The 17,104-nt window shown below is 46.6% G+C and overlaps 1 protein-coding gene across 1 annotated transcript in view; it reads left to right on the top strand.

Annotated features, from left to right (window-relative positions):
* Window positions 1-16,736, top strand: part of LOC119384135 (nitric oxide synthase-interacting protein) — a gene marked incomplete at its 5' end in the record, with an annotated part of 196,891 nt that extends 180,155 nt beyond the window's left edge. Inside the window, 1 exon segment of the mRNA XM_037652427.2 lies at window positions 16,633-16,736. Coding sequence (XP_037508355.1) covers window positions 16,633-16,704 — 72 coding nt within the window.
* Between the last annotated feature and the right edge of the window lie 368 nt (window positions 16,737-17,104).

Genomic DNA, 17,104 nt, shown 5'->3' with positions numbered 1-17,104 from the left:
CCTTTTGACGTCTCATCCAATTCTTCGATACTTCGATCCTCTGGCTCCTACAAAACTCCATACAGACGCCAGCGGTGTTGGTGTAGGCGCCGTCTTGGTTCAGCGCTTAGATACCAAAGAACACGTCGTAGCGTATGCCATTCGCTCGCTAAGCAAGTCCGAGCGCAACTACACCGTCACAGAGCAAGAATGCCTCGCAGTAGTCTTCGCAGTGCAGCGCTGCCGGTCCTACCTGTACGGACGCCCCTTTACCATCGTGACAGACCATAATTCTCTGCTGGTTGGTCAACCTGCGTGACCCGTCCGGTCGCCTTGCGCGTTGGGCACTCCGTCTGCAGGAATACGACTTTACGGTTTCCTTTAAAAGCGGTCGTTGTCACGCTGATGCAGATTGTCTTTCCCGACTACCGCTTCCATCGACGGACTGTGACGCGGACAACTTCGACACCTACATCACACCATTGGACCTACCATTTCCTGATACCAATGCCTTTAAGATTGAACAGCAAAGGGACGGTACCATTCAGCAGATACTTGCTACCGAACCACAATCATCGGCGACTCGCTTCTGCATCCGCGACGGGCTAGTGTACAAAAAGAACTACACTTCGACCGGCTCACGATATCATCTCGTGGTTCCGAAGAGTCTCCGCGTTTCCGTCTTGCAGGCTATGCATGATGATCCAACGTCCGGTCATTTAGGCACAGCGAAAACTCTTTGCCGGCTTCAAGAAAGCTTTTACTGACCAAAAATGCGCCAGACGACGGAACACTACGTCTCTAGTTGCAACTAGTGTCAACGTCACAAGCGCCCTACAAGTGCTCTTCCAGGGCGACTACACCTTTGTGCCGCCCCCTAGAACTCCATTCGAGCAAGTTGGGATCGACCTTCTTGGGCCCTTTCCGCGGTCTTCTGATAGAAATCGGTGGATAGTCGTATGCACCGATCATTTCACAAGGTACTGCGAGACAGCTGCTATACCATCGGCAACTGCAGCCGGTGTGTGTTTATTCATGCTCCATTTTGTCGTTCTACGTCACGGACCCCCTAAAATTGTTGTCAGTGATCGTGGGCGAGAATTCACTGCAGACGTGGTGGAAGAAATGCTTCGTGTATGCGCTTCAACGTTTCGGCACTCTACACCATATCATCCCCAAACAAATGGTCTAACGGAACGAACTAACAAGACTCTCACGAACATGCTATCTATGTATGTCGCATCAGACCACAAGAACTGGGACAGCGTTCTACCTTTCATCACTTATGCCTTTAACACCGCACAGCATGAAACCACCGGCTTCAGTCCGTTCTTTATTCTATATGCTCGGCCGCCTCGTCATACCCTCGATCTTCTTCCGTCTTCCCGTTTTTAGACCACCATGATCCCTGTATATCCGAGATCATCTGCCGTGCAGAAGAAGCCCGACGTCTTGCTTATTTGCGCACACTTGCTTCGCAAGATTAGGGATGGTAAAATCGATGAACGATTAATCGATTAAAGGTCCACAATTAATCGATTAATCGTCATCGATTTCGGCCGCTCGATTAATCGAATTAATCGATTAAAACTATTCGATTAATCGATTACGCCCCCCTCCCCCAAAACCCGCCCTCCAACCTCGCCCCTTGGCCGGAGCGCATGTTTGCGAGGCCCGCTATCGGCGCTATCCTGAGACGCAGATGCCGTGCACATCGCCTCTCTTTCACTGCTTTCACTACAGCGCATATTTCTGCGCCAGCAGAACGAGCCCGGAGCTGGCAGCGGCCATACCCTATAGTGAAAGATATGAACTCGCCCTGATCTCCGTCGCGTACGGCGTCCAACTACAAGCATTCCCCAATGCCTCAAGCCCGGGCAGGAGGCGGCTCCACCCCATCGAGGCCGGAATGAACTTCTTCTCTCCGGCTCACAGTCTACTGCTGCTACTGCCTTCACCTCCTCTCCCTTAAGCTTGTTGCCGTCGATCGTGCACCAGCAATTGCGTTGCACCAGTTGCACTTGAGGGCGATCGAATGAACCAATTGCCTCCTCAGTTCAAGACATACATAGTAAACCTGCAGTCGATCGCCGCACCGATCCGAATCCACTTGAGACTTGGCCCAGCATGCGAACTGGCTTAGATCATTTGTTTGACGTTGCAATGGAGTATTTGCCAATTCCTGCAACGTCAGTAGCATTCGAGCACCTTTTTTCGCATGCTGGATGTGTGGCGACCCAGAGGAGGTGTAGGTTGTCGCTCGAGCATCTGGGGCAACTGACAATTCTTCGCTCAGTAGAAAAATGCATATGGTTTGCAGCACCAACCCCATCAAACAAAACAAAAGGGGACTGTTGAGAAAGTTAGCAGCACGGCGATTCGCCAACTTTCAACAAAGACGTTTATTCTTTTCTGTAAATTTCACACGTGCCAGCGCATCGTCTTGTTGCTTATTTTGTTCGTGTTCGTTTTTCGCCGCGCTGTTTCATCGTGTTGCCGCATAAACGCATCTCTCCTTACATTTGATAAACGAGTAGTTTTCGTCGCCTGTAGTGTCAGTCGCAACTTTCTTTATATTTTATTCAACCCTCAGATTTTACTCGTTTTTTGTGTAAGTGCGGCACTCTAATATGCGCTGCTTATTTCCTGACTGGTTCTTAGTGCCGTTGTGTTATACTATTTAGTAAATAAAATATTGTTTACCAATGAAAGAGAGAGAAAAATATATTACAAGGCAGAGAGGGTGGCCTGAGCTAGCACGCCCCTGCCTTCTACTCTGCACCGGGGAAAACGCAACGGGGGAAAAAGAGTGATGAAGTACGGTGATGGGGAGAGGATTAGGTAATCCGTATATACATAATAAGACACGTTTGCTAGCGTAAAGACAAGGACGCTAGTAACCATCTTTTATTATGCTGTACACCAACTAGCCCAACTGTCCGTCTTATAGGTTATATACCATTTTCATAATTGTTCAGCTAGCTTTCCTGCGATGCAGTTAGCCCGATTAATGGCATCGAGTGACTTCATCAAACAGAGTGTTCAAGCGTGGTTTGCTTGCGCTGGGACGCGGAAAATGTAGACTCGGCTCTCTTGACACGAACACGCATAATAGACAAAACACTAGCACGTGCAACTACGACCTCGTCTCCACTTGAAGCACGAAAGTTGCTGCCATTAGTTGTGAGAAAATGTAGCGCAGGAATGCGCACTCGCGAATTGTGAAAAGGGTCTTATAGACCCTTTATGTAATCCGCAACTTTACGCGTCGGTTTACCGAACGTCTAGCATCCAGTGCATTACTATTGAAGAAGTGACCTTGTAGCACTTAGTAATACTGTATGGTCACATATTTAGGGAGAAATGCAGCTTTCAGCAAGAGGCCCCCGTCTTCTGCTGTGACAAGAAAGAAGGACAGTCGGGAAATTTATGTTGTAATCTCTGATACTCTAGGTAGCGCTCACAGTTCAGGCTGTACGCACGATTGGAAAGGTGCGAGTGGCGCCGTGTTAAGGCAACGATCGGATGAAACCTGTGGAGTATACTCGCGCAGCTGCTGTTCTTTCTAGCCGGGAGGCAGAAACTCATGCCACTCTATTTTCCGCAGTTGCCTGTACCGACGGTCTGTTTGAGGCCAGTATGTTCCTGTGTAATCTCTGCATGGGTGATCTCAAGGAAAAGATCGCTTCAGTCCGCAATCATAGTATTATGTAGGGCTTCCACAATATCTAACCGACAAACCGAGAAAAGACGCCGTGCTTACGAGAGCGAGCATCTTATTCAATTCCTCTTTCGTCTCTCTTTTACCTTTCTCGGGATTCCCTCACCCTCCGCCACACTGCATGTTTCAGCTTCGACTTTCCCACCAGTGTAGTCCCCGAACGCGTCTCCGGGATTGATGAGCTCGAGTAGGCAGGCTTCGAGAAAATACGACCTGCTGCCAAATAGTCCAGGGATGATGGCCAGAGATGCTTGAATCCGCGACATCAACCAACGACGACGGGCCCTTTGTGTCCAGTGTGCGAAAGTGGGAATTTTCGCACACTGGACACAAGGGGCCCGTCGTCGACACTTTCGAAAGTGGGAATTTTCGATCGTCAGCGCGTCTGATAAAAAGATTTGGGACCATATCAAACACGAACGATGCCTCTCAAACAAATAGATATCGGTTTTAAAGCACCCATAAAAAATGTCGATTAATCGATTAAAACATTCCACCGAAACCAATTAATCGATTAAAGGCTGCATCGATTAACGATTAATCGATTAAAAATTTTAATCGACCATCCCTACGCAAGATCGCTCGAAGGCACGTTTTGACCGTCGACGCCGACACGTGACGTATAATCGGGGAGACCTAGTGTTGCTGTGGACGCCAACTAGAAAACGCGGGTTGTGCGAAAAACTGCTGGCGCACTATGCGGGACCTTATGTTGTTATAGGCCGTCTAAGCGATTTAACTTAACGCGCAGCGCGTCTCCATTCAAATGGCCGACGGTCTGCAAAGACTGAATTTGCCCATGTAGTGCGTTTGAAGCGCTTTGTTCCTCGAGAGACTATTTGACTCGCCCGGTGGGCTTCGTCTGCGCGGAGGGAAATGTTACTGCATGCATGATTTGGGTATGAGCATCTGTGTAGTGGGAAACAGGGAGGTTGTAGTAGAAGAGGACGTTCGGCTAGTGGAAAAGGCCTCCGGTGCGCGTTTGTTCAACACCTTCGCGTCCACCGGTACGTCGCAGCTAAATAAACCCTCTCGTAGACGTAACAATATAATTAAAGCTTCCCGTGATAGCGTTAGCCTACTCTCTCCTGTGTGGCGCATGTTTTAACAAAGTAAAGCCTAACCCCGCGCATTGCGTGAATCGATTTTACGCGACGCAGTCAACGAGTCAACAAAAAAGGTCGCCTACGCGACCTTTTTCGCTTCGAGCCAAGAGTTACGAGGTGGATCGATGTCTTTGTGTAATTTGAAAAATAAATCTAGGGTCTTCCACTTACAGATCTTCATTATGATATCGCGGGCACCTAAGAGACTAAAGTTACAATAAATTCTGTAATTTGGAAGTTGGACACCTCTCTCTCTCTCTCTCTCTCTCTCTATATATATATATATATATATATATATATATATATATATATATATATATATATATATATATATATATATATATATATATTGTGATGACAACGAATGACACTGGGGTCAGGGCGCACGCGGGGAGCTGATCGAGGCAGAGGAAAAGAGGGTCAGATTAGAACAGCTTGCCCGAGAAACGGGTGTTGTCTCTGTCTGTAATATTTTAGAGCAGCGCAAAAGACGGGACAAAGGACAAGCAGTTCACAGACGAGCGCTTACTCGCAACTGGCAGATTTATTACAAGAATCAAAGAAAAGAAAAGATACAGAAGGTGATCCAAATGATCTGTGCATTCGCCGCCACGTGGGGATCATACCAACATGCGCAAGGGCAAGAAAACCAAAAGAACCAAGAAATAGCTATAGGTAAAACTCTACCGTCATAATACCAGATAGGCAGCAGCAAGGTAAGCCAACAAAACCAGAAAAACAAAAACACAAAAGCCAACAAGCGTCTATCTACCCCGCTTCCAAAAAACTAATTTCGGTTCGCGATAGCGCCACTGAAGGAGAGCTGATGCAACTCTCCCCAGCATTCTTAATGAAGAATGCTTCCATAACCTCACGCGCCGTATCATCCCTGTGCCTAAAAGTAACAGTAGTTTTATGAAAAAGAGGCGTGCATTTGTAACCTTTACAGTGGGCAGCTAGGTGTGACCCATAATTGTTACTTAGATTATTTTTATGCTCTCTAAGACGGGTGTTTAGGCAGCGTCCCGTCTGTCCAATGTAACAACGCCCACACGTCACTGGGATGCTGTAGACAACACCTGAAGCACACGGCACAAACTGATTTAGATGCTTCGTGCTGCAATCCCCTTTTCGTGCGGTAGAACTTCTTTCAAGTTTATTGTGAACAGCAGCGCAAATCTTTCCAAGTCTGTTAGGGGCGCTAAAAACCACTTGCACGCCGTAGCGGGCACCAACTTTTTTTTTTTTTAGACAATGGGAGAACTTGCGCACATAGGGAATGACAGCGACGTTTCTTTTTGTGTTTTCGTCTTTCTTTTGTGATACAAACTTCTCTTTTACCTGCTTCAAAAGCTTTTCACATTGGACAATCAAAGTCTGAGGCGGGAAGGCAGAACCCAACAGTCTATCTAACTGAAGGGAGAAGCTAGTGCTAATGAGGTGGCTACATGTTTTAGTGAGCGCTGAACGGAGGCAGGCCGTCTTTTGCGCTGCTCTAAAATATTATGGAACCTTACCAACTAGCCCAGCTGTCGACCTTGCTGCAATATGTCTCTGTCTGGTTCATCACAATGGCGCAGCCGACAGGCGGCTACATCCAACATGGCGCTGATAGCACTCAACGCCGGCAAGATGACAGGAAAAAGCGCGGAGTTCGACGCTGTCATGGCGTTGACCGTGACGCGGAGTCGCGCGACGGTACGGAAAAGCTCGGCGGCGCCTTCGGGCGATTCACACGCGGAGCCAACGGCGACGTCCGAGGAGGAGGTGGTCACCGTGCTCACTGCGGCGGGATTCTTGCCAAAGGGACCTTTTCTCATAAACATAGCTGAGTGCAAATCCACTCCTGCACTTGAATGCGATTGCTTTGACCCAAAGCAACACCTTGTTGTCGCCGAAAGAACTGATAAAACTCTTTCCACTCTATCCATGGCTTGTTGCTGTGAGCGTTGACACGCAATTCGTACCAACTCTTCGCTATTCCCAATAGGAATAATCGCATCTCGTCACTGTGCCAGTAATTTTCATTGCATACATATTCATAAAATGTTAGCCAGGACTCTCCCTCAAACCTGTATGGCTTCACGTGTTGGAGATTCAGTCTGCTTATTTTTTCAGTCACATTTATTAATGCAAGCGCATTAAATCATCTTGCTGCCTGTTCTGTTGCTGTTGCACTTCAAGGAACTTGTTGACCAGCTCGATGGATCTGCCAGACGAAGCAATGGTAGCAGGCTTCGCGCAGTTTCTATTTGGAGTCGGAAGAAAATTCTCATAAACTTGAAGTTTCATGTTGTTCCTCACTGTTCCTTTCGCAGTTAAATCTTCTGGAGTGAGCTTCGTTTAGTGCTTACATAGAAGACAAATGCGGAAGTGCTCACTACTTCTGGAAGAGCTTGTTACATTTCATCTTGAGGTGTCGCAGCCAAGATCCAGATGCCACCGCTTTGATTTGCTCCAATGGTGAAGTCCACCCGCATCTCGACTTGGAAGTCCACGCAGAAAGTGTACGCTGGTGCACCAGTTGGTAATAATAAATATGCAGTTGGGCTAGGCTGCGGTGTCAGCCGTCTTCTTTATTCCGAACACCTTCATCTTCCTCGTCTTCGGTCAGACCCTCTCTAACTTCTCAACAATGTCCATGTACAACATATGCATACATATTCTTTTCTGTCTTGTGATACATCTGCCTCATAACTATAGCATTGTATCCTGTCTACGTTTGGATTCTGTAATAATTCTGATTACTGCTGTTGTAATGATTCACAGTGTCATATTTCAGTATATTAGTACATGCAAACAAGGGAGCGGCTGCGGTATGTCATCTGCTAACCCTCCTCCAGGGGGTTCTCCTGACATCCGCTTGGTGGCGTGACAGTCTATGGGCATTGCGAATACTATGAGCACTAGCATTGTAGAAAGAAAAAGACAGGACGCCGCCCAAGCAGGCGTCAAAAATATAAAAAGTGACGTTTCGGCTTCCACAGAGTGAACAAGGCTTCCGTGTGGAAGCCGAAACATCATTTTATTATATTTTTGACACCTGCTTGGTCGGCGTCCTGTCTTTTTCTTTCTACAATGGCATTACATCCAGACCAGGCGAGATTTCGTGCAATTCTCGATTTCAATGTGAGCACTAGCTCGATTGATTTTTATGAAGTGTCAGCATTCCACATGAGTATAATTCACTAACCAATTATTAAGAATTTTTTGATCACTGTTACAATTCTTGCAAATTTTTCTGCCTATGTTATTCATGTTTGCTCATTAAAAACACGGCGTTAATGTGCGATCTGCACCAGGGGCGTAGCCAAAGGGGCGGTTGGGGGGTTCAACCCTCCCCCCCCCCCCGAAATTTTTCAGTTTTGCTTGCGTATATATACACGCACACATACAAACGCACGCACGAACATACATAAAATATGGTTGAACCCAACGTTACTAGACTGGTCTAGTAACGTTGGGTTGAACGCCCCCCCCCCCCCCCCCCCGAAAAAATTTGCTGGCTATGCCCCTGTTCTGCACTAAAGCTGAACCGCTTCAGTTTGCTAAATAGCTGAAGTCAGTTGTGCCGAGGTTGTATGTTGTACGTATCCTAATATATACGATATTTCGTGCAATGTTTCAGAAATACAGATTTATTTATTTTATTTATTTCCTTAGGGGTTTTACATGAGGGGCGGGCAGCAGTTTAGCATAGTACACGTTTTACAACATCTTCGAAAAGGATCGAGCTGCAGTTGTGCACAGTGTTGGCAGGAAGAGCGTTCCAGTCTTTTGGCGTGAGCACAAAAGCGAAAGATGCTCGCCCGCTCCATGCTCCGAGCATGGGGCAGGGGAACGGCTCCGGTGTGGTTCAGTCTCCTCGAATGGCGATGAGCTCAAATGATGACAGATGTGTGAGGGGTTGCCTCTCAAATTGTATGAAAAAGACGAAGCCGACCGACTTTGCGACGAGATTTATACGAGATTTTAGTTCTGTAATGCTGCTAATGTATGAGTAGTCCGAAAGGATAAACCTAGTCGCATGATTTTGAACATAATCTGCTGTTTTATTCAGGTTATATTGTTTAGGATTCCATGTGGCACATCCATATTCTAACTTTGACCGGAGTAAGTGTTTAAGCTGATGGTTTTATTGAAGATAGAGGGTGTACGTTCTCGCGAAGGTAGCCAAGTACGCGGTTAGCTACGTTGATTATATTGATTATTTGGTGCGTTCAAGAAAGATACTTTACGAGGTAGTGATACCTCACCTGCCCAATGTATCATGATACAGATACAAGATATCCAAAGAGTATCTAAGGTAGCATCTAAAATACCTGTATCTTCGATACTGCCCAGCCCTGCTCGTATATACCGTGGTCGCCCACAGGTTGCTGGGACGTGCTGACGGCGCGCGTCTCAACTGAAAGTAGGTTGCAGAGAAAAAAAAAACATGGCTGATCCCTCTGTCATAGGAATCGGTATAACACGAAAGTGAAACGTGTCTTCACAGACGTAGTTGAGCGTTTGTTGTGCATTCTTTCGCCCCAAGCGCGAAGGAATTAATCCTACAGCATCAAATTATAATGTTACACGAAGAACGGCAAGCCGCTCGAAACTTGCAATGTGCTGCTCAAGCAGAAAGGACGCGCGGAACGAACATACACAGGATGAGCGCAAACTGTCACAGTTGTAACTTATTTCTGTGTGAGCAGCGCGCTCCTTTCGCAAAAGCGGCCGCTGCAGTGAGCGAAGTGATGACCTTCGTGCTCTCAACGGAAACTTGCAGGCAGAGCGCAAGACGTAGAAACCACCGAGATCACGAGATAAGCGCCCGCACGAGCGACCACGCCCTGTCGAGGCGCGCGCTAATCCGCGCGGGGGACGACATTTAAAGCGCGCTCTTCGAGCCCTTCGCGCCCTCTCGCTAGTGATAACGAAAACACGCTGTACCGCCGATCTCTGAGTACAGCCACCGGCGAATGGTGTACATAAATAGCTCGCCGTTAGCATAGCAGAGAACATGCCGTTTGTGGCGGAGTCGTTTCGCGCTGCGCGCTGGCGATCGAGAGGTCGTATGTTCGACTCCCGGTGACAGAACTTTTAAGTGCGAATGCACTTTATAAGCGACCCTGAATCCGCCGTCCCATAGCAACGGCGCGAGCAGCGGAGAGGAGCGTCTGTAGCAACGGCGCAGCGACGTCACGCCCCACGTGACTGCGCGCGCTCCGCCCTCCGCTCCGTGGCTGCGCGCGCCCCGCGCATTGCCTGTGGTGATGAAGGCCGGCGGCGAGACGCCGAACGAAAGCGTGCGAAGCGAGCCGAGCACCCCGAAGCCGATCTGGCGCGGGGACGCGCGATGCGTGAGTGAGCGCGGGCCCTCGAATTCGATCGGCCGGACGCGCGCTTCAAGCGAGACTTCCTGGACCACAGCTTCGGATATAGCTGCGCGGTGTGCGATCGACTGTGGTTCGACAACAACCTGAGCCCCATCTCGGGCGTGCGCAACGCCGCCAACAAGTTGAACGCGTTGCGGGTTCTTTGGAACGAGTTCGGAAGACAGATCATCATCATCAGTAAAAGTGCTTTGCACTTAAAAACAGCCAGACCTCCGTGGGTCGGCTGGCGCGTGCTCTCTCGCTGCCATCTCCTTCGCTCGGCTCTGCAGTTTGGTCGCGCGCGCCCCCTCATAGCATCACCCCGTGCTTCGCACTTCCTCATACTCCCCTTCGGGGAAATGCGGGTTTTTTTCTTATAGTTTTTTCTTTGCCATATGTTAGTCTTTATATTTTACAACGTCATATCCGTGACGGAAATTCGTCAGTGGAGCCGTGGTGGACCCCGGCATAAAACACTTTCGTGTTAAAAAGGCCATGACGTTCGATGGCATGCCGTTGGGCGGCCCCTTGCCACGCCTCTTCACTTGTGGAGCTTCCAGGGTGAAAGGAGGGTGAAAGGGGGGGGGGGGGGATTGACAACCGCCTGTTTGTAGCACGAAGCCACTTCGTGCTACAAATGGGTGGTTGTCTCGTCAGTAGGGATGTGCGAATATTCGAGTTTCGAATTTGAATCGAATAATTCGATTCGACTTTCGAATAGCTAGTATTCGAAGTTTCGAATAATTCGACGGGACGAATATTTAAACGCGACAAAGGTCAATGGTGCAACTTGGTTAGGGTAAGGTGGCTAAAAGTAGCACTATACGTATAAGGTCGTTACAGTCGGCCTTTCGTTAAAACTTTGACTGATATCCTGGTTCAAAGGCGAGCGCATGTTTATTTTAAAGGAGATCATGTCATTTCAGCACGTAAAAAACACACGCACGAGAAAACTGTCAAGCCCGTCGCAACTTCGCTTCCGAAACGAAAGCACGGACTTCTTACGTACTTCGGTCGCGTATGCCGCAAACGCCGTAAAATGTCCTGACTTTGGCCCGCGAAACCTTCGGATTTCTTAGCGAACTTCTGCGACTTTGAGCGTATCTATCTATCTATCTATCTATCTATCTATCTATCTATCTATCTATCTATCTATCTATCTATCTATCTATCTATCTATCTAATCTATCTATCTATCTATCTATCTATCTATCTATCTATCTATCTATCTATCTATCTATCTATCTATCTATCTATCTATCTATCTAGCAGCCTACGACTTTGTGCTCTCCTGGTCGCTTGGTTAATCGAATGTACACCAAAGTTGGTATGGCATAACATGACTGTATGACGAACATAAATGACAAGTCATAACATGAAAATCATGACACGCATGTCATGTAGAGCATGATTTACATGCCACGCTCATGGTGCGCTGGCGGCCGTTTCGCTAGCTTGATATACACCAAAATTGGGATCTTGCGACGTGACTGTGTGACGAGCATAAATAACACGAGTTAACATGAATATCATGACAAGCATGTCATGTACAGCATGACTTACGTGCCACGCTCATGGGGCGCTGGCGGCCGCTTCGCTAGCTTGATCTACCCCGAAATTGGTATTGCGTGACGTGACAGTGTGACGAACATAAAAACCACGAGTTAACACGAAAATCATGACACGCATGTCATGTACAGCATGACTTACGTGCCACGCTCATGGGGCGCTGGCATCCGTTTCGCTAGCTTGATCTACCCCGAAATTGGTATTGCGCGACGTTACTGTGTGACGAACATAAAAAAATCATGGCACGCATGTCATGTACAGTATGACTTACGTGCCACTCTCATGGGGCGCTGGCGGTCGTTTCGCTAGCTTAATCTACCCCGAAATTGGTATTGCGCGACGTGACTGTGTGACGAACATAAATAACACGAGTTAACACGAAAATCATGACACGCATGTCATGTACAGCATGACCTACGTGCCACGCTCATGGGGCGCTGGCGGCCGTTTCGCTAGCTTGATCTACCCCGAAATTGGTATTGCGTGAGGTGACTGTGTGACGAACATAAAAACACGAATTAACATGAAAATCATGACACGCATGTCATGTACAGCGTGACTTACGTGCCACGCTCATGGGGCGCTGGCGGCCGTTTCGCTAGCTTGATATACACCAAAATTGGTATCTTGCGACGTGACTGTGTGACGAACATAACTAACACGAGTTAACATGAAAGTCATGACACATATATCATGTACAGGATGACTTACGTGCCAGGCTCATGGTGCGCTGGCGGCTGTTTCACTAGCTTGATCTACCCCGATGTTGGTATTGCGTGACGTTACTGTGTGACGAACATAAATAATAGGAGTTAACATGAAAACCATGACACGCATTTTGCTAAACGACATACAAGACGATGTATGCAGCTCTTTGCTGGGTGCTTCGCATTACATCGATTCCCACAATGCGTGGGATCTGGTGGCTTTTTCTTCAGTCGATGTATTATTGATCCTCCTCCGCTCCCCTCCGAAAGCCTTCTGCATCTAACGCGATTTTGCACTGGCCGACCGATCACGCATTGATAGGCCGACCTATCACGGATGCACTGTAAAGTGAGGACGTCATGTGATGACGTCATGATGACGCTACAAATTTTAGCGACTTGTGATGACGTCATATAGTCACGTCATCACGTAATCACGATTTTTTGCATCACTCTTGTTGACGCCGTTGACGCGGGACGCCGACGGTCAATATTGGTTTTTGATGAGGCATCGAAGGCTTTCGCCTTAAAATGGCACAAGAACAAACTAAAAAGATATAGACAGATGTGTGTGTGTTTTGTGCGTTTCTTCCTGTCCCGTTTTTTCGCGCTGCACAAACCATGTGCCAACTAGCCTGTGAACGAGTGCTTCCAGAGAAAAATAGTCTTGACTGATTAGGAAAAAAAATATAGCGGCAGGATATTCGCGATGCAAAAGAAAGATGATTGTATGGTAATATAACTTCAGTGCTGGGCAGTATCGAAGATACATGTATCTTAGATACTATCTGAGATACTCTTTGGGTATCTTGTATCTGTATCGCGATACGTCTCGCAAGACGAGTATCTGTATCTGTATTTCCGATACATTCAATAATGTATCGTGTATCTTAAGATACAAGATATTCCTATAGAAACACCAGCGTACGAAACAATAATCGCTGGCTCAAGTCCGCTTCTCAAGCTGGTACTGGTGCTACTAAAGCGCCCCAGTAAAACTCAGCGCAGTGACATAATTTTATTTTTCCGACAAAGTCCACCAGTGAAGGCAGGCAATGAAGTGTGCGCGTCCGTTTTGGTGGAGCAGAGCAACTTGACAGCGCTCGCGTAGTCACGACAGAACAAGCGCGCGAACGTCCAGCTTAGCTCACGTGCCTTTCGTTTTCTCGATTTTTTTTTTTTTTTTTGTTTTTTCGTGTGCCAGTGCCATGATACTTACCCTTATCCACTGTCCAGCGCCGCGTACCACAATGCGTGCGGTGACTATCGCGCATATTCTGATGCCGCTCCCCTGCGCAGTGCTTCGTTACGAAATCTGAAGTATAGGGTTGCGTTGCTTGTCGTGGCTTTCACACACAAGTGATTTGAAGGATCTTGTGGATGTAAGTTCGACTTACATGCGATTGACTTATGTGCAAATAAGATCCTAACTGTAGCACCACTAGTACCGATGCTAGATCTAATAGATGAAGCGCTTTTCTAACAGAATATATGTTCGTGTACCGTATCTTTTTCTTCCTGCTGTCGATACACTTCCGGCCGGGGCGGTCGCATTTTCGATGGAGGCGAAAATACTTGAGGTCCGTGTACTTCGATTTAGATGCACGTGAAAGAACTCCAGGTGGTCAAACTTTCCGGATCCCTTCACTGCGGCGTCTCTCATAATCGCATCGTGGTTTTGGGGTGCTAAACCGTAACAATTATTATTATTATCTTCCTGCTATCTTTATTCAAAGAGCTTTTGAAATCATAATTTGATCGTTAGCACAAGTTCTTTCTTAGTTGTCCTTCTTTTGCATCCCGTACATTGCCTAGGGCTCTGAACTTTTTTTTCCGGTCTGGTCGCACAAATATGCCTCTTGTAACGTGCTGCCAAAATAAGTTCTCTGCTTTACTCTTACATTGAACTGTCTGCTTTATTTCTGCTACTGTTTGCACATTTATATTTCGCTTTAGCTTACTGTTCTGCGAGGTGATTTTGAAAACAAATATGTAATCATATGGGCGCGCACTGAGTATGCAGTACCAAACATCCTGCTTACTGCTTAGTAAAAGAGCGAAATTGAGTTTGCATTATAATGATGAAAATAATTATGAGCCATCTTAAAGTTGTTAGGAAGGGGATTCGAGAAACATTGCTCTACCAAATGATCTGTTTTTCTTATGAGCGTCCCAACGAGCCGTTTCAGTCAATTTTTGATAGGCACCAAATATTTTTACTGTCTTGCATTAAGAAGTAAGTTCAAGATGCTTCATGATTAATTGTCATAGCTATTAAGGGTGCCGCCTGTATTGTGTTTCAATACTTATTCACGATGAATGTTTGATACAGAACGACTTTTCTATTTTATTTAGATATATTTGATTTGTTTTCCTTTTTTTTAGGCCTCCCTAATTTTTTTACTATTACTAATCGCCAGTTAATCGGTCATATAGGTGGCAATACCGTGAATAGCAGCGCTGTGCTGCGACGATTTGTGGCACTTGCCACGTGCTCTCATTTCTTTATTTTGGTGGGATCGGGTTTAAACTGCAAAAACATTATTAGCAGCGCTCAGCTCAAGACACGTCGCGATGTTTCGGAAGCTTCGCAGTTGTTTCAGATTGTTCGGTTAAGATTACGCGCGAATCCTAGCCGCGGCGGCCACATTTCAATGGAGGCGGAATGCTGGAGCTCATGTACTTAGATTTAGGATGCGAAAACTAGAAGCAGCGCAAAAAAAAAAAACGACAAAAATAGGAACACACACAACAGGACTAGCGCTGTACTAGCGCCTACCCGTTAAGGGTAATTGTGTCTGAAAAAAAGCTTCGTGGCAGTTGCACGTCGGAAAGTACAGCGCTAGTCCTGTTGTGTGTGTTCCTATTTTTGTCGTCGTTTTTTTTTTTTTTTTTGCGCTGCTTCTAGTTTTCGCATCATGAACCGACTCGCCCAAACCTACAAGTTGTTGCTAACATAGATTTAGGAGCACGTTAAAGAACCCCAGGTGGTCGAAATTCCTGGAGCCCTCCACTACGGCGTCCATCATAATCATGTCGTGGTTTTAGGATGTAAAACTGCAACAGTTATTATTAAAATTATGCGCAGGACGCGAGCACTGTAGTTCATTCGGGAGCTTACGCGAGCACCATCGGTAACGCTGGAAGGTTCGATCGCAGATGTGACCACGCGTTCCGTCTGTGATCAGAATACCGAAGGCCAACGACAATGATTGCCGCTATCAGTGTACAGAGTGCTTTGCTTGTATTATGAGTTGCTTAGTATTCTGGGCACAAGTTTGCCCAGTGAGCAGTTTAGTCTCTACCAGAGTGACTGCCTCCTTCTTTATCCTTAGCACCACGTGACAATACAATTTCTGGGGTGAACATATTCTCTCGTTGAAGAAAAATTGTTAAAAGATTGCACGTTAGTGAATATATTGATAACGAACCCTTTGCGCCTGCAGATAAGTAGAACATGAAAAGTCATTGCAGTTGTATGAGCTCTACGCATACACAGTGCGTCACGAAAAATATCGCCAGCTACTGTACACCGGTGGTTCGGTGTTGCGTGAACGGTCTTTTACAGACAAGGTAAAACTCCACACCGGTATTTGCGCCATCGTGCGAAGGCTTCGTATTGAAGTTCTTGCGATTAGATCGCAACCCGCTAGCTGGTCGGCAAGCTGAGCCGCGACTCCCATCAATTACAAAAATGATAAGCAAGAGCCGCTATCAATGAAGAGCTGTCCTGTTAAGCAGCCAAAACAAACCCCAATAAGTTCTGTCGGAAGTAAACTAATGCACTTGGAGCAAGAAGGACAATACTTTTGAAATACTAACGCACATTTCATTAAAATTAAACAAAATTGGTCACATTAAAGAAATTTTCAACCAAACCTTTTCTTGCATAGGCGTTCGCTACTGCATTAGGGGGTCTATAATAACAAATTTGCGAATGTATCGAAGTATCTTAAGATACAGTTGGCAAGTATCGTATCGGATACAATTATTGCGGTAGTATCTTGTATCTGTATCTCCAATACTTCTTGCCTGAGTATCTTGTATCGTATCGCGATACAATTTCAAGGTATCTTTGCCCAGCCCTGTATAAGTTAAAATGTATTGTAAGGCATAGTGGCCTTACTTTTACGACCTTTTTCTGACGTGTGGAAGAACCTGCTACTGACTGTGGTTTTCCTTGACAGGGTGGCACTGGCTATTCAAGCACCAACTTCACTCTTGATGCCAAGGTAAAGAAACCAGTGATGACTGTGTAAGTCCGGAGCATGGACATGTTTGGCTTCATTCACCCGACAGAGTTAAAGCGAGTAAGAAATAAAGAGATTTTGATGGCTGTCTTCACTTTTCTCTGCGATTACCCTCACTGTACAGTAATCATATCTCTAAGCTTTCCCTTGTGCATGTTGGAGACAAATGGTTCTCTGTTAAATGCTGTAAAACTAGTCATATGTCGGTCTAGTTACATGGCCCCAGTGCATACTGTCTTGCTACCTAGGGGTGGGAGCTCGAGCCGACGTTTCGGCAAGTGGACTTGTCTTCTTCAAGGCTGGAACAGCCTTGAAGAAGACAAGACAAGACAAGTTCAAGCCTTGAAGAAGACAAGTCCACTTGTCGAAACGTCGGCTCGAGCACCTACCTTCTGTTTACGGATTTTTT

The sequence above is a fragment of the Rhipicephalus sanguineus genome, chromosome 2 (assembly GCF_013339695.2).
Source record: "Rhipicephalus sanguineus isolate Rsan-2018 chromosome 2, BIME_Rsan_1.4, whole genome shotgun sequence".
NCBI lineage: Eukaryota > Metazoa > Arthropoda > Arachnida > Ixodida > Ixodidae > Rhipicephalus > Rhipicephalus sanguineus.
Note: the sequence above shows the minus strand (reverse complement) of the source record. Positions and strands in the feature narration are given on the sequence as shown.